At 36.1% G+C, this 19,046-nt stretch overlaps 1 protein-coding gene across 1 annotated transcript in view; it reads left to right on the forward strand.

The window, feature by feature from the left end:
- The window catches only part of DCLK2 (doublecortin like kinase 2), a 178,879-nt gene that overhangs the window by 22,829 nt on the left and 137,004 nt on the right, over positions 1–19,046 (forward strand). Inside the window, exon 2 of the mRNA XM_021708076.1 lies at positions 678–1,012. Within this exon, the coding sequence (XP_021563751.1) occupies positions 678–1,012 (335 nt within the window). The remainder of the gene's footprint in view (positions 1–677; positions 1,013–19,046) is intronic.

The raw sequence follows: 19,046 nt of genomic DNA on the forward strand, positions 1-19,046 counted from the left end.
TTGGGTGGTTGCTGAGTTTCCTGAATTTCCTGAAGAAAAATTATGGTATCTTAGCATACAATTTTGGAAATTTTGGAACTTAAATTAGTAAATACTGCATTGATGAGCCAATTGACAAACAATATAGCTTTTATGTTATAGTTAAAAATTAAGCAGAAGGCTTCATGAGCAATGAAGACAACATTTTAGCTACTTGATATTCTATCCTATTTAAGTATATGAAGAAAAGTTTGTCTATTTAAACTTATAGTTTAAATTGCATACTAATTTACATTCTTTATTAAGGAAAAAATTTCCCAAGATGTTTCTTTGAGCTGCCAAAACTCTTCCCTCATTTTTGTGGTGCTTTATTAATTGAATAAACAACCCTTTAGCTGAGTATAATTTAGTCAGCTATGTGAAGATGTGATTTTTTTTAATAGAACTGAAATCTACAATTGGAAGAAAGAAAATATTTTTTTTTCTTTATATGAATATATTATTTTGTGATATAATTATTTCTATCAGGATGGTTTTTGTTTTTTGTTCTTTTGACTAAATTAGTTCATCAACTTTGGGAACCCTTTAAATGAAGATTAGTTTGCTTACAGAATCCCCACCATCTGTTCTTCAAACAAAATATTCCTATGGTAGGGATAAAAAAAATTATGCTAATCAAATTAATTTTTGCCTTTTAGGTGAGAGTTACGTGTGTGCATCCAATGAACCATTTCGTAAAGTTGATTACACTAAAAATGTTAATCCGAACTGGTCTGTGAACATCAAGGGTGGGACAACCCGAGCCCTGGCTGCTGCCTCCTCAGTGAAAAGTGAAGTCAAAGAAAGTAAAGATTTCATCAAACCCAAATTAGTGACTGTGATCCGAAGTGGAGTGAAGCCTAGAAAAGCTGTGCGGATCCTTCTGAATAAAAAGACTGCTCATTCCTTCGAACAGGTCTTAACAGATATCACTGAAGCCATTAAACTAGACTCAGGAGTGGTCAAGAGGCTCTGCACGCTGGATGGAAAGCAGGTAAGATGCTGCTAATCCTCAGCTCTCCATGTTACCTTCAAACTGCCTGAACCATGGTGGTTACTTAGTCAGACAACAACAGAATTTAGCAGTCTGCTAGAAATTATTCTAAAGCTCCTACTTGAGAAGTGTGTGTGTGTGGGGGGCGGTTACTAGCCTCTATTGTGAAAAATGTAAGGGACTGAACTTTCCCCAGATATCTCAAAAGTGAATATAGAGAAGTCAATTATATACTTCTTTTTCTTTTGATTATTGGAAGGGAAAATGTGAATTTCTGAGGGAAAAGTGTAAGTTGAGGAAGCACCCTACATCAAGTGGGATGTAAAGAACAACTGTTGGTTAGTAAAGTCAGTATGGGCTTGAATATCACAGAAGTGACATCCAAAGGTATCACTTCATCAGAATTAAGGATATATAATATTTTTAGAAAATTCTTTGCTTCCCACTTGTGTATAATATGGAAATACATTTCAAAATACTTTTATTAGGAATGTCCATGTAAGTTTCATAAAGAATAATGAAGACAATTAGCATTTCTGAAAAATGAATGGCAATTGCTCAGGAAAATAAAAAATCAAATTATGGCAACACTATATCTGGGCGTCTAATGGATTAAAAATACTGGACATATTGCAAGAACACATGAGTAGCAATTATATGAATATTGTTTTTCACCACAGTCAGATTATGATTCCTAAAAAGCAACATGTGACTTCTGAAGTGTATTTTCTCCCAATTTCCATAAAGTTAAATTGTTTATATTTACATTATATTAAAAATTATAGCTTTCAGCGTTAAATTTGTTTCTTCATTCCATTTTGTTTCTGCCCTCTTACATAATTTAATTTGAAGCGTTTGGTTCTTGAAATGCAAAGAGTGAATAATGTAAAACACCAGAGCACTGTCTCCTGGAAAAGCACAGTCAAATTAGTTTTTAATTTTCTCACACTGGATCTAGTAAGTAGAGTGTTTTCAGTAACATTAACAAAATCTTAAAAATAGGGCCTGACGATTCCAGTAGATTATGGTGAGATTAGAAGGACTTTTCTAATTAATTAGAAGGTGTTTAGTTCTTTAGAGCTGCCTGTCCCCAAATGGGTTCACAGTATGAATGAAAATAGACACAGGTACAATTGAGTTAACAGTGCAGAACAACACAAAACACCTTCAGATTCACTCCGTAGGTAAGTGAAAATAAATTAGGCCACAGGAGTAAAAGGAAATTTGGTCATTCAAATAGTTGATTCTTGGTGGGCATGGGGAAGACAAGAAATAAAGAGACAAATATTTAAGATACCTAATCAAAGGAGAAATGAAAATTGAAATAGGCTAATTTAGGGGCAGAAAACCAGTAGAATATAAACAGTAAGTGCAGATGAGATTTTACAAATCAGAACTCAAATTTGGAAATCTCCAAATAAATGTTATACAGGGAAAATATAAATGAAATAAAGAAGTTGAATAGCTAATTGAAGCAGTAATTATTGAAATTTTAATAGTTACTCTAAACATCTTCAAAAAGCCTCCAGACTAGAAATGTAAAAATATTAACTAATGTACTAGCTACTCAAAATCAACATATTCGGAATAATACAGTGTGATCAGTAGGACTTAGCCAGTAGTAATTAAGGATGGCTTACTAATAAGAAACCTCTCTATACATGAGATTTATAGGATAAAGCATTGTAGCACATGCACATAATCCCAGATAGACGTTGGAAAGGCATTTGAAAAAATACAATGTCCATATTCAGTTAAAGATTTAGTAATGAAAATAAAAAGCTATTTCACTTAATACACTAGAAATTTTTTTATCTGAAACAAAAAGTCAACATGCTGCTAGACAAATATGATACTATATTTCTATGACAATCAAGTCCAAAATAAGGATACTTTTAAGTACCAGTTCAACGTTCTTCTATATATTCTTTCTGGGTTTTTTTTTTTTTTTTTTTTTTTTTTTTAAGTCAAGGTCTTAGTCTATTGCCCAAACTGTAGTGCAATGGCACCATCGTGACTCACCACAGCTTTGACTTCCTGAGCTCTAGTGATCCTTCCACCACAGCCTTCCAAGTAGCTGGTTACTATAGGCACGTGCCAACACGCTTGGCTAATATTTTAAAATTTTTTGTAGAGATGAGGTCTTGCTATGTTGCCCAGGCTGGCTTGAACTCCTGGCCCCAAACAGTTCTCCTGTCTCTGCTTCCCAAAGTGTTGAGATTATAGGTGTGAGCCACCATACCCAGCCTCTCTCTGATTTTCATTTATAGTTTGATGCAATTTCAATAAGTATCCACATGAGAGTTTTTTTTTAGGGGAGTGGGGAACCTGACAAAGTAATGTTAAAAGTTAATCTGGGAAAATAGACAGGGAAATTTTGGAAATAATGATTAATGGTCTTTCATGCTACCAGATATTGAATCATCATTCTTATACCATACCAAAAATAAATTCCAGGTGTTTAAAAAATATAGATGTCAAAATGAAACAAAAGAACTAAAAGAAAGCATGTCAATAGTTATGTTGAAATGGGAAAAATTTTCTAAGCATAAAAGTTGCAGGAAAATCACAAAAGAAAGTTTGACTGGACAGCATAAAAATTAAAAATTTCTGGATGCCAAACAGGGTTTATAAACTTTAATGTTGGATTTAGTAATTAAATATGAAAAAGACAAATGTGCCAGGCCTTGCAGCTGACACCTGTAATCCCAGCACATTGGAATGCCAAGGAGGGAGGATTACTTGAGCCCGGGAGTTTGAGACCAGCCTGGGCAACATGGTGAGACCTCATTACTACAAAACAAAAGAAAGAAAAAAGGCAGGCGTGGTGGTGGTGTGCATCTTTAGTTCTAGTTAATCAGAGGCTAAAATGGAAGGATTACCTGAGCCCAGGCATTCGGGACTCCAGTGAGCCATGACCGTGTTACTGCACTCCAGTCTAGGTGACAGAATGAGACCTTGACTCAAAAGACAAATGCTACAATTAAAAAATTTATTAAAAGTTTAAACAGGCAATTTGAAAAAGCAAAATTATGAGTAGTAAATATTGAAGAGGTTTAATCTCATTAATACAAAGATGAATTAAAGCAATGAGGTATTATTTCAATATTTTAAATTAACAGGTTTTTAAAAATGAAAATGTCTACTATTTTTGAATATGCAGTGAATTGACATTCTCAAATGGTGAGGGAAGTGTAAAATGGATAAGCTTTACAGAAAGTGATGTGTTAATATATATGACAATGCAAATGTTCTTACTGTTTAAACTAGTAAATTATCTTTTGGAATTTATCCTAAATAAACTGAGGTACAAACATAATTATGCATAAGAATTTTCATTGCAGCTTAAGAGCAAAAGATTGGAAGCAGTTTAAAAGCCCTAAAATAGAACACAGTTAAATTATCTTATCATAGAATTCATATGTACTGGCCATTGAAAACTATGTTTATGAGTGCAGTGGCTCACAACTACAATGACAGCACTTTCGGAGGCCGAGGTGAGAGGACTGCCTGAGCCTACAGATTTGAGACCAGGCAGGGCAACTTGGCGAGACCTCATCTCTACAATAAATTTAAAAATTAGCTGAGCTTGGTGGTGCATGCCTGAAGTTCTAGCTACTTGGAAGGCTGAGGTGGAAGGATCACCTGAGCCCAGCAGATCAAGGCTGCGATGGCCGTGAGCATGCCACTGCACTCTAGCCTGGGCGATAGAGGGAGATTCCTACTCCAAAAATAAGAAAATGATGTTTAGAGGAATATTTAAAGGTATGAATAAATGTTAAGTAGAAAAAGCAAGAGACAAATTCTGTGTAGTATGTTTTCAATTCTTTGTTGAAGAAAAGTAGAGGAAGAAAAATTTTTTAAACTAATCTGAAGGAAACAAAATTACAGTTGCCATCGAGAATTTAGTATTTGCTGTTCTAATTTCTCCTACTTCTTCCTCATGTCTACTCAAAACCTAAAATTCAAGAACTAACAAAGAAAATCTCATGTCAATCAGATTTTAGGAATTCAAACACATTATGAGTTAATCCTTGAAATCTTGGTATGTGGCTATGAAATGTTACAAGTATCATTTTTGTCACTGTTTATGCCTTATGAACTTAAGCATTAATTTCTCTTTACAAAGAAAAGTTAGTTTTAAACTTTCAAATAATAAAACATTTCTTTGGAAAAATTACAGATTTAAGTTTTGATAGATACAACTTTAGATATTTTATTTTTAGTGTACCAGGTATCCTTAAAAGCTGTTGTTTTCTTGGTGCTGAGTCAACATACTATGTCTATTTTTGGTTGATATATATTATAAGTATAAAGAGTACGTTAAATCTTGCTTTGAAATAAAATTGTCTTATGTTTAAGCATGAACCTTTAAATGGCAGTGTTCATTTTAATCCTTTTTTGTTGTTGTTAAAATTTTTTTTTCTACAGTTATGTACACTTGACCTTATCTTAGCCAAAAGGCCAAGAATTTTCTGCTCTCTGAAAATTCTCAAGGAAAGGACAGCTTTCCTTAGGTGAAGAGAAAGGAATGAGAACTGAACTAAGACCTGTTAATTAGTGGTCCGTGCACAAAATTCTAGACTGCCTAAATTTTATATTCTTTTTCTGGTTACTTCCTACCCAGATTTGTTTTCATTTTAAATCAATCTGATCTTCTACACAAGGCTAGAGATTAAATAACTTATAGACAATCCATCATGAACAGTCACTGACCCCATCCCAACCCCTGAGTGGAAGATTTAAGGGACTCTTGTGATCCTTTATGGGCTCTGAAGCTTTCCTGATTGGAGACACGGTGGTGTGTTGTGTGCCAATAGCATTTATGTTATGAAAACAGTGTCCCTTGTATCTTTTCTTCCTTCAAACTGGATGATCACACCTACCTACTAAACCTCTGTTTACAAAGTCTGATTTGATGTCACTACAACTAACCCATGTATTTTCTTTCTTTATGAAATCACCTCAAATAAATTCATATTTTAGGATTTTATCTATGTTAACTCTTTGGTTTTCTTCAGTGTAGAGCAGTGGTTCTTAACTAGGGATGATTTTGCCCCAGGGGACATATGGCAATGTCTGGATTCTTTTTTTGGTTATCACAAGTGGGGCTGAGGATTCTACTGGCATCTAGTGGGTAGATGCTAGGAATGCTGCTGAAATCCTGCAATGCACAGAAAGACCACGACGTAACTTTTTGTTGCCCAAAATATTAGTAGTGCTGAGATTCAGAAATTTTGGTGTGTAGAGTAATTGAAGTGATTCAAGAGGAAATGTTACCTGTTTGACTATTAACTTTGTTATCTGCCATATGCTCGTGCGCTAAACTTTATTTCAGAATGTATAGACTTCCTCGTAGCCTTTCTGTCCACTTGTTACTCTAATTGATTCAGGTGTGTTAGAATGTCATGGTTGTAATCTTCACTGTCTTGGATTTCTATCTGTCTTCATTGTGTGAGGCTGACATGATTGGATAGCATAGCTTCACAGCAGATTAGATAGACATCCCAAATGATGGTAATGTATTAAAGTGAAGTGTAAAAAATCATGGTTTAATCCTATGAGTTTCAAAGTACTGTATTTAATACATAGATGTAATATAAAATCTATGTTTACAAATGTAATAACTAGAAAAAAATTATCTGTAAAGAAAAGTCACATTCTTCTATTAAGTAATTTTAACTTTCAAAATTAATTTGGATTAAATGCTTCACTTCAGTGTTTTTCTTTAAGGAACAATTTGTTTTTGAACTTTTAAGTTAAAGAGATTGTATAGGAAAACAAAGTTTACTTTTTCCATTTTTTTGAAAGAGTGACTTTCAAAATGCGGCAGGAAGAGTTCTTTAAAAATGTCTTTATTCTGTTAAGGGACTGAAAGGTCCAAATATAGCTTTTATCCACATGTGTAAAAAGGTTCTAACTTTTAGCTTTCCCAGAAACAGCAGAGTTTTAACATAAAAGAAACATATTTTGTGGAATTTTGGAGCAAGTTGATGTTTGTCATGGGCAGAGGCAAAACAGACTCAGAAATTGCTTGCAGTTGATGCGTTAGGGGTAAAACACTTCCAGACTTTGGGACCACAGCCAACCTTGGACTTCTCACGTGCAGTAGGCTCTCTTTAAGGAACAGGGCAACCCCTTGGAGTGTCTGCATCTCATCAGCCATTTTAGAGTTTATGAAGGTTTCCATCTTCTCTTTTTAAAATTTATTTCATGGATACCATAACATAAAAATTACTTATCTTTTTGTACCCTCCTTCACTTTTCTGGAATCACATTTTCTAGTGAAGGTTTATTTTTTCATAATGACCTCACCATATTTTAGGCAAAAGAGTGTCTTCTCAGAAATTGCTACGTAAAACTCAAATTGTTGATATGTAGTCATAAGTAATTTATTATGGGTAACTCTGATCTGCCCTCAAGTAATGGAACATTTATCCCAACCAGGAATCAACAGACTAAGAGCAATCAGTGGGATTTTTCAGTACATAAGGAAATAAGGGTATAGAAAGGGAGAGAAAAATGTTATTTTGTTCTTTGATTCCTGATCTAAGGAGATTTATCTTAGATTTTTGAAAGGGGGAAGGTAGGGCTTAATCTTTGTTTTTGATTTGTTGAACCCCCTTTTCAAAAAGTGATCCGAAAAGCAGGAAGAAAGAAGGAAACATTTCTATATCCCTCTTCTTTTTTTTTAAGTCATGTTTATATTTTGCCATTCTGATATCCGTTGTAAGGCAATTTCCCCTGATCTTAAATAATATTTTGTTCCTTTTAATGGGAAACTAGAGGAATATACTAAAATTTTGTCAGTAGTAGTTACTGCATTTGCAAATTAGAAGAGATGCTTAGGAGAAACAATTTTAGCTTGTAGTGAATTATGCAGTGTAAAGTGTAAGTGAGATAAAAATGACATCACTGCAGACTCTTTTGTTTCCTTAATTATTCTTTGTTGTCTAAGGGGAGTAAATACATGGAGTATAAGGATCATATTAAAATTAGTTTATCAAGCTGAAATTTTATGCACTATCAAATTTTGTCATAAATGTATTTTTATTTGATTATAATAATGGTTAGCATGATGTATATTTTGTTACATATGTATTTGACAGTACATTGAATAATAGCAAACAGCCCCATTAAGTAATAGAGAATAACTGATAGGTGACTGTACCAGGCATTATGTTAGTATTTTCCACTGATTGCTATAACAACTTTGAAAATTAACTGCTATAATTTCCATTTTACAGTGGGAAAATTGAGGCAAAGAGAAACCAAGTAATCTGGGTAGAAACCAAGTAATCTAGGTAGAATCAAACCAAGTAATCTAGGCAGAATCAAACCAAGTAATCTGGTGGTGGAGCTGGGATTCATACCTAGGAAGGGTGTTTCTAGACCTTTCATCTTGTGGCTTGTGGCTATGCTATATGCCTCCTGTGGTCAGGCTCTGGGAGAGGCTTCAGTGATAATGATGAGGACCAGAACAAATAATTAATAAGCTAAGCAGTTGATTTCTATTTTGTTTGTTTTAGAGTGATGGAATTTCATCTGGTGCTTACCAGGTGAACTCTGTGCGATAATAGGTTGTGCTATAAAATTATACTATGAGTAGGAGCTGAAAAATGAAAAAATAGATTTAAGAGTGATTGTATACTAGACAAAGTGATGACTCCTAGAGTTATTTTATAGATTTAATTTAACTAGTTAATGAATTTTTTTTTAAATGAGGTCTCACTTGTTTGCCCAGGCTAGAGTACAATGGCATGATCACTGCCACAGCTCACTGCAGCCTTGACCTCCTGGGCTCAGGGAATCCTCCAATCAGCCTCCTGAGTACCTGGGACTATATACACTGGCTAATTTTTTTTTGTTTTTCTTGTAGGGACGAGGTCTCACGATGCTGCCCAGGCTGGTCTTGTACTGGACTGAGATAATTCTCCCACCTTGGCCTCCCAGAGTGCTGGAATTATAGGCATGAGCCACCATGTCTGGCCCCAGTAGATTTAATTTCAAAAATTTAGGAATATGATACTGCAGAAAGTTTAGAAAATATAAAAAATATAAATACACAATCCTTCCATTTTAATGCTATATTTTCATAACTGAATATTCCTGTACATATTTTTATGCAGTATACATGTTTTTGTTTCTTTTTTTAAAAAGAGAAAACTACCCAAGTACATTTGTACTGGAAAAATTCAAACAATTTGGAAATGCAAAGATTGAAAGTTTCTTTTCACATCTGCCCTTCTTCTCCAACTTTGCTCTACTTCTTAAACAGAATCACTAATAAATAACAGTTTGGTTTATACAATTAAATATATATGTACACAGACTTTTTACATAGCATAGTTTTCATGTAATTGTGTATCCTGCTTTTTCACTTATTATATACTCTCCTATGTTGTTATATAATCTTCATATTTCAGATTTTAGTGAATACTGTTTACCTGGCTAAATATGCCATAATTTATTTAACCTATTCTTGGACATTTGGGTTGTTTTTAGTTGTTCTTTCTTTTATCCTCTGAACATCTTACTGTCTGTGAATTTAAACATGCTTTAGCTGATTCATTTTCCTTAGGATAGATTCCTAGAAGTAGCTTACTGGAAGAGACTTTAATATTTTGGGATTTGGGCAATACTATCAGCCAGGTGCAGTGACTCATGCCTGCAATCGCGGCACTTTGGAAGGCCAAGGTGGGACAATTTATTAAGCCCAGGAGTTCAAGACCAGCCTGGGCAACATAGCGAGATCCCATCTCTATTTTTAAAAAAACCAGAAATACTCTCAAAGCTGTAGACAAAAAGTTGTTCAACTGGCAAAGCCATGGGCATGTGTCCCAATGTTTCTGTAGCTGGGAGAGACCTATATGTGGATTAGATGCTAATCAGGTACAGTACATGCACTTAATTTGTTTCATAAAAGAACATATGTTCTGTGAAATTCCTGTTGTGTATTGAGGCCCACCTGCATTCCTCTTACGATTTCCACCTTTGTTACTTTCTGTTCAGAAACTAGTCTAATGAAGGGAAAAGCTAGTTGACCAGCATATTGGTTTATGCCCAAAGCAAGTGCGGGCTGACTAATCCTGAAAAGGTTAAGTGTAGTAGAAAGATCAAAAATGAAAAAAAAATTATTATTTTTGTTTTGTTTTGTTTGAAAGCAGGATTTATTGAGACAATAGAAAAGCTCCCAGAGCAGGAGGGTACCTGAGGGGGTTGCCCCCCCCAAATTATATTTAATGAGTAGCACACATTGCAGCATTTTGTTGCCTTAATCTTGAACCAAAAGACCTACCACTTCATTCAGTGTTTTCTTTGTAACGTCTTCTAGGTGCCAAAAGTCCCATGAGTTTATACTGACATGTAGTGAATTCAGGTGACTTTCACTTTGTGCCATTTGATTTAGAACAGTGAAGTGTGCCCAATTAATCAACTCCTTCCTTTCATGAAAGATTTCTTTATAGCGTAGGATGATGTTTGATAGCATGTTACCTGCAGAACTTCTTTGGAGTTGGAGTCAGCTCTCTCAAGCCCTGCCACTGCTTTATCAACTAAATTTATGTAATATTCTAAATTCTTTATTGTCATTTCAACAATTTTCATGGCATCTTTACCAGGAATAGATTCCACCTCAAGAAACCACTTTCTTTGCTCATCTATAAGGAACAACTCCTCTCTAGTTCAAGGTTTCTCATGAGATTACAGCAATTTAGTCATATCTTCAGTCTTCCCTTCTAATCCTTGTCCTCTTACTATTTCTACCTCATCTGTAGTGACTTCCTCAGCTGAAGTCTTAAACTCCTCAAAATTATCCCTGGGGGTTGAAATCAACTTCCTTCAAATTTCTGTGCGTGTTTATATCTTGATCTCCTCTCATGAGTCATAAATTTTCTTTATGGCATCTAGAATGCTGAGTCCTTCCCAGAAAACTTTCTATTAATATTTCCTTTGCCCTGATCCATCAGAGGAATCACTACCTATGACAGCTATAGCCTCACCAAGTGTGTTTCTTAAATAATAAAAATTGAAAGTTGAAATGATACTTTGATCAGAAGCTGCAGAATGGATGTTGTGTTGGCAGGCATGAAAACATAGTGAATCTCCTTGTATATTTCCATCAGAGCTCTTGGGTGACCAGGCACATTGTCAATGTACAATAATATTTTGCAAGGAATCTTTTCTTTTTTCAGTAGGTCTCAACAGTGGGCTTAAAATATTCAGTAAACCATGCTATAAACAGATGTTTTGTCATCCAGGCCTGTTGTTCCATTTATAGAGCATGGGCAGAGTTGATTTTGCATAATTCTTAAATGGCTTAGGATTTTTGGAATGGTAAACAATCATTGGCTTCAACTTACAGTCACCGGCTACATTATCCCCTAACAAGGGAGTCAGACTGTCCTCTGAATCCTTGAAGCCAAGTATTAATTTCTCCTCTGTAGGAGAGTTCTAGATGGCATCTTCTTCCAAAAGAAGGTTGTTCTGTCTACATTGAAAATGTGCTTTTGTGGGCACCATGTTTATGGAGAATAAAATACGATTTATCTGAAGAGAATACATTTTAGATTATCAGTTTATGTCTCAGGTGCTAATGTGTGAAAATATAAATATATATAATATATAAAGTAACCAATCTTTCTGTATTTTATGTGCATCATAGTGATTTATCTGAGCTTAGTGACCCCATCTGGTAACCTGTTGCAAGAGTGAATGTAAAAAATAGTTGTGGCATTTTAAAAGGTCGTCTTTCAATGCAGATGCATCTTTTTCTTGTTTCTAAAACATACTTCATGTAAACATTGTACATTTATTATTGTAATATATACGATTATGCAGTTTATTTTACTTGAAACTGTTAAGCCGACCAAGATCCCTCCCTGCAAGACAGATGGGAATGTTTATAATAACTAGGTATTTGAGAAGTTCTGAAGTTTGATGTAATCTGTTACTTGTCCTGTTTTAAAAAAAAAAGGAAAAAAATGCTAATTAAAAATGTATTAGGTTAAAAAAAAACAACGAAAAACTGCTATTTAGTGTAGCCATCTTTGTCAATGATCTTAGCTAGATCTTCTGAATAACTTGTTATACCTTCTCTCTCAGCACTTGCTGCTTCACCTTGCACTTTTATGTTATGGAAATGGCTTTTTTCTTTAGACCTCGTGAACCAACCTGTGCTAGCTTTCAATATCTCTTCTACGTCCTCAGCAGGTAAGAGCTTCCTCATCTCTCTCAGCCTTCATAGACTTAAAGAGAGTTAGGGCCTTGCTCTAGATTAAGCTTTGGCTTAAAGGAATGATGTGGCTGGTTGGATCTGTTCCGAAACAGATCCACTCAAACCACTCAAACTTTCTCAATATCAGCAATATTAAGAATATCAATATCAGCTCTTTTGCTTTCTTATTTTTCCTGTGTTCACCGGAGTAGCCCTTTTATTTCCAAGAGCTTGTCCTTTACAGTCACACCCTGGCTGTTCGGGGCAAAAGGCCTAGCTTTTATCTTGTCTTGGCTTTCAGCATCCCTTCCTCACTAAGCTTCATCATTTCTAGCTTTTGATTTAATGTGAGAGACTTGTGGCTCTTCCTTTCACTTGACAGTCGGAGGTCATTGTAAGGTTATTAATGGGCCTCATTTCAGTATTGTTGTCTGATGGAGTAGGCCCAAGGAAGGTGAGAGAGATGCAGGAATGGCTGGTCAGTGGAGCAGTCAGAACATATGCAACATTTATAGGTTAATTTGCCATCTTATGTGGGCATAGTGTGTAGTAAAACAGCTATAATCGTAACATCACTGATAAGAGATGTAATAATAATGGAACAATGTGAAGTATCGTGAAAATTATCAAAATGTGACAGACACGAGGTAAGCACATGCTTTTGGAAAAATGGCACCAATGGACTTGATCCACACAGAGTTGCCACACCCTTCCATTTGTAAAAGTTGCAGTGTCTCTGAAGTGCAATAAAGTGAAGTCAATGAGGCATGCGTGTATTTACTTTTTGCAGTAACCTTCTGCAGTTTTTCAGGTTTGAAAATTAACCTCATACTTTTTTTCATTTTTTTACTTAATTATAAAGATGTGGGTTACAAGTCAGGATTAGGTACATAAGGAATGTATATGTACAGGTGAAGTTTGGGTGTCTACCTGGTCCTCACATTCCCTGGTTTAGGATCAGGTACCCTCTGTGTTGATACATGCCCCTTCCCTGGCAGTGTCCCATGACTGCCAACCTCATACTTTTGTAAAAAAAAATAAAAAAAGAAGACCACACTTGCACAGCAAGACGAACTTTCATGAATATTCTCCCTGTGTATTTTTAGGACATTTAATTGTAGTGTGATGCAGCTGCCAGACTCTCAGCGCAAAGTGTTGGAAAGCTCTGTAGTCATTAGACATTCGCCTCCACAGAAGTCGAATTCTCTGAGCCTAAGGACTGTTAGCAATGAAGCAACGCCTACCCAGAAGGAGCGTTTTGCTTTTCTTTATGCGTTTCAGGCTCTTCTCAAGACTAAGAAGATTTTATTTAAAATTTTCTTTTTTTGTTTTGTAGTGGTTTATGGCAGGCTTCTCTAAATGTGAGCATAAAGACATTTGATTATATTTGAAAATATTGTTCTTTTAGTTTGCCCACATGCTAAGTCATTAAAATGCCATTTTAAGTATGAGTTATGGAAGCTATCTAAGTATCTGTGTATTGGTACATACTGAAGCTGACGTTGGTTACATGGTTGCATTTCTGAAGGATTAAATTTGCTAAACACCTAGTCTTTTATGTTATATAGTTTTATGATAAAAAATATTAAGACTGACATGTCATTTTGAAAATGCAAATTGAAAAGGCAGTTTTTCTTTTTTATAAATGGCAAAAATTATGTAAATAGAAGCTTGTAGAAGTCCATTTCAGGAACTCAATCCAGATTTTAATATTTTACATGCCTCTTCACTTAATATAGCAGTCCAGATTTTACATGTAGATGACAGATAAAAGTTTGAAAGTTTTCTACAATAGTAATTTTTCACTTCCAGAGTATTCTTACCTAGACAGTACCAATCAATGTCTTAATCACTTCTTGAACCCCTAAGAGTTGAGAAGTATGGTCAGTGTGATTTGTGCCCCAAAAAGGAGTTGACTATATATATATCGGAGTCTATAAAATACAAATTGAAATTTGATTTAAATATATTCATTCCCTATGACATACAATCCTATTATAATGAGACATGGTTCACGTTTTTGCAATGAGGAATAACATTAAAGATTTTTAATCTTTGAGGAAGTAAAGATACAAATATTTATAACCAGATACTGTGCCAGACTGTTTGTACATGTTGTCATGTCATTCTTAAGATCATTTGGTGATAGGTATATGGTCATATCTCCATGTGAGGAATGTTACAGAACACAAAGAACTTTTATTCTTTGGTTTTAATTTGCCATCTTGGATATAACAGTGCACTTAACCTGTGAGGCTCCAGATATATTTTTTTATTTGCTCTCAGAGCTAGTTTCTGAGATTTGAAGGAAGATCTGTTTTGCCACTTTATACTTATTCCTAATTATCTTCCAGAATCTTATCATGTGGTATAATAATTTACTTTATTTATTATACTTGGCTCTGAATAACTTCTTAAACTCTTTCCAAAACTTATATCTACCCTCAAATGATGAAGATTGTCACCATCAAGAATATTCAGGCCAGGTGCAGTGACTCAAGTCTGTAATCCCAGCACTTTGGGAGGCTGAGGCGAGAGGATTGCCTGAGCCTAGGCGTTCGAGACCAGCCTGGACAACTTGGTAAGACTTTGTCTCTACAATATACCAAAAAATTACCTGGGTGTAGTAGCATGCACCTGTGGTTCTGACTACTTGGAAGGCTGAGGTGGAAGGATCGCCTGAGCCCAGCAGGGCATCGCTGGGGTGGCTGTGAGCGTGCCACTGCACTCCAGTCTGGGTGACAGAGTGAGACTCTAACTCAAAAAAAAAAAAAAGAAAAAAAGAATATTCAAATAATATCTAGAATGTAAAACAGTTCTGAAGTTGTACATACTATTTTGTGCAAATGTTTGATAAGTGGAAAAACAGAATTCAAAATTGGGCCTACACTATATTTATAACTATCTAAAAATAGTTATAAATAATATCTCATTGACCAGGCGTGGTGGCTCAAGCCTGTAATCCCAGCACTTTGAAGTGAGTGCTGAAGTGAGTGTGCCACTGCACTCTAGCCTGGGTGGTGGAGTGAGACTCCAACTCAAAAAATAAATAAATAAAAATAATGTCTCATCACTGGTGAAGTTAATTGATCACTTGGGTAAGCAAGTGACTGCTAGTTTTCTCCACTGTAAATTTACTATTTTTCTCATAGACATGAAATATCTTGCAAGGAGATATTTTGAGAGTGTGCAAGTATCTTGTCTTTCATCATATTTCCATCTATTAATGTTAGCATCCACTGCTGATTCTTTCCCATATCAGTTATTACTATAGTGTTTGCCAAATAGTAATCTTCTATTTCTACCATCCCATCTACATTTATTAACTGTAATTCTAAGAAAGAGCCGTCTCTTCTCCCCTTTAATTATTTATATCAGTGTGGACTAAAGAATCTTTATTTTTTTCTGTGGGCTGTAATTCCTTACTATCAATTATTTTGGAGCTCAGAATGTCCCAGATATGGCCATTGGGAGCTTCTTCAAGTTGAATTATGTGTCCTTTTGACATATTTAAGGATATATAGTGTAATAAGGAATACAGGGAACCTTGGTAAGTTCATAATTAGACCTTGTGGCCAGCAAAAACACAATAGCAATTCTGTATCTCAGTGACTGTTCAAGGTCTACCATTCTCAGGTTTCTACTGTTGCTGTACCTTCTACTGCATGTGTGTCAACAGACACCTGATTTCTAGTCATTACCACTTATCTCTAGGATTCTAGGCAACTCTGTCTCTTTCAGTGTATTTGGTCTTAAACCTCTAGAAACTAGAAGTAGTGTATATCTGATTGAGTTGATTGGTTATTATTCAGTAAGAGCACCATCACAGGCCATTAACATCCATATTCTTGCCTGTAAGTGACTGCTTTAAGGTGAACACTCATGATTTGTTTTAAACAGTCTTGCTATGACTTTGAGTTATATAACCCTTCAACCTATGTGTGGCGAAATTGGCTCGGGAAGGGGCTGAGGTTATTGCAGACATCTAGAGATTCAGTGACTGTGTGATTCAGTGATTCTCAACTAGAGGCAGTTTTGTCCATGAAGAGACATTTGAAAATTTCTGGAGACATTTTTTGGATGTCTAACTGGAGTGGGGTGGCATATGCTGTCAGCCTCTAATGGGTAGAGGCCAGGGATATTGCTAAGTATCCTACAGTGCATATGACAGGTCTCCTCAACTAAGAGTTACCTGGCCCGGAATGTCAGTAGTGCTGAGATTGAGAAACCATGACCTAATTTGACGAATGTAAAGAGGAAAGAGATGGGGGTAATAAGGGAAATACAAGTAGTTTTGGAATGCTTGGACTAAGTAGTGTAGGTATGTACAAGGTCCAACAATGAGATTCACAAACCATCCTAGAAAAAGTGCTACATACCTCATTGCTGGATATCGCTACAGTCACCTTCGAAGCACTCCCCTTAGAAAGTTGTGCACTGAGGCCAGCGCCTAGACCACCCATTAAAGCAATTTTGGAACTCATTTTCTGGAATGGCCATGGACAGCTGTTGTCATTACTTGTTGAAGCCTGACAATTAAGTTTGTGAACTTGCCACCATGTGCTTATGTTAGCACTGTACTCACCTGATGCGGCCCCCAGTGACTTTTTTTTTTTAAGTGAGAATGCAGGATTTATTGAGAGGACAGAGAAGCTCACACAATGGGAGGGAACCCGAAGGGGTTGCCCCAGTGACTTTTTTCTTTACCCAAAGATAAAGGAAATATTAAAGGAAGACATTTGGTAACTTTCAGGGCACTCAAGAGCAATACAACAACAGCTCTGATGGCCATTCCAGAAAAAGAGTTTGATGGGTGGACTAGGCACTGGCATCGGTGCTTGACTTTCCAAGGTGGGGAGTACTTGGGAAGTGACCATAGTGATATCCAGCAATGAGGTATGTAGCACTTTCTCTGGAGGAGTTTGCGAACTTGTTGGGCCTCATATATATAACAGAATGTAGGTATTTGAAATTTAAAAGCTAGGCAGGGGTAAGCTTATATGCTACATACAGTGCATTTCCAAGGGATTTGAACCTCATCCATGGGACTATAAGTTACCACTGAAAATTATAAGAGAATTAATTTACATTTTAGAGTTTACTCTGGAGAGTGTGAAATAATTTTACAAAGATGACCAAATCCCAAAAGATTGAATGTCCCAGGCTGTGGGAAGCTATTTCAGATAATATTATTTCAAAGTTATAATGTGTTTTACAGTTTCCTAAATGTTCGTAGGAGGTAGCTGCTAAGCTGTGTTCCAGATAGAAAACAGACATTCCTAAAGAAATGTAAACAGTTTCAGAGGGTAAAGATTTGATTTTAGCAGGAAATGAAAAAGAGAAAATGGGTCAGGGCAGTAGAGTCTCTTAAGTCCATGGGCAGAAAGAATTATTTAGTTGGAGATTTTACAAAATCATCATAGGGATTAGAAAAAAGTGGTATTTTATTTCCAATGTTAGTGTTAGAAAATAGCATTCAGTCCGGGCACAGTGGCTCATGCCTGTAATCTCAGCATTTTGAGAAGCCGGGGCATGGGGATCGTTTGAGCCCAGGAGTTCAAGACCAGCCTAGGCAACATAGTGAGACTTCATTTCTACAAAAAATAAAAAAATTAGTCTGTTGTAGTGGCACATACCTATATTTCCAGCTGAGATGGAAAGTTGGGAGACTGAGATGGAAAGATGACTTCAGTCCAGGAGGTCAAGGCTGCAGTGAGCCAATAGCCAGCCTGGGCAACAAAGTGAGATACTGTCTCAAAACAAAACAAAAACAAAACAAAAAACCAAAGAGAACATTCGTTTTCCCTGTGCTTTTTGTTATCAAACTATTCTGGATGTTTGTAGAAGAACAGATCTTAAGATTTCGATATTAGGATTGCTGTTCAGAAGTACTGATGGCCATGTAGGTGAACACTGCCTTTGAATATGTGCTACTGGACTACCGAAGGCTTTACCTCTTTCACTAACACAACCTGACATCCTGACATAATTACTCACAATCTGTGATCATGAGGCACAATTATACAAGGGAGGGTGGGACCCCAAAAACCCAGAATGTATTTATTAAAAAGCATGTATTTATTCTTACATGTTTAAACTTCAGTCACCTTCAAAGTACTCTTTGTTTGATGCAATACACCTATTGAGGTGATTTTTCTACTGTTCAAATCAGTTTTTGAACTCGTCCATGTTGATGCCTTTTCATGCTTATGCCATTTTTTTGTTTCACCTCTTCCATGTCAGCAAAATGTTTCCCTTTGAGGTCTTTCTTCATCCGGGGAAACCAAAAAGAGTCACTCAGGGTAAGATCAGGTGAATAGGGAGGGCGGGGCATGGGGATCATGCTATTTGTGGCCAAAAACTGCTGAATACTAGAAACCAAAAAGTCACTCGGGGTAAGATCAGGTGAATAGGGAGGGTGGGGCATGAGGATCATGCTATTTGTGGTCAAGAACTGCTGAATATTCAGCACGATGTGGGCAGGTGCACTTGTAAATCACCCATCATGAAATGGGCAAACGCACTGCAAGAATCTCCAAAAAAAATTCCCTGAAACTGAGCGCAACTTCTCATAACAACACTAGCTGGTACACTGATGCCGATGGGTTCCTAGAACACTTTACCTAGCGGAGGAAACTGGTACTGCAAGGGACCTGCCCTCCAAAAGATAATTCCAGGTTTTGGAGGCGGGGGTCTCCTCTCATATTTGGGAAAATCTACCATTGCAGTATGGAAAGTACTGCAGTTTTACCCCCAAAATACATTTTTTTTTGAGTGAGAGTCCCACTTTGTCACCCAGGCTGGAATGCAGTGGCCGCT

This window comes from Carlito syrichta, unplaced genomic scaffold (assembly GCF_000164805.1).
Source record: "Carlito syrichta isolate Samal-C Ts95f unplaced genomic scaffold, Tarsius_syrichta-2.0.1 Scaffold130554, whole genome shotgun sequence".
Classification (NCBI taxonomy): Eukaryota; Metazoa; Chordata; class Mammalia; order Primates; family Tarsiidae; genus Carlito; species Carlito syrichta.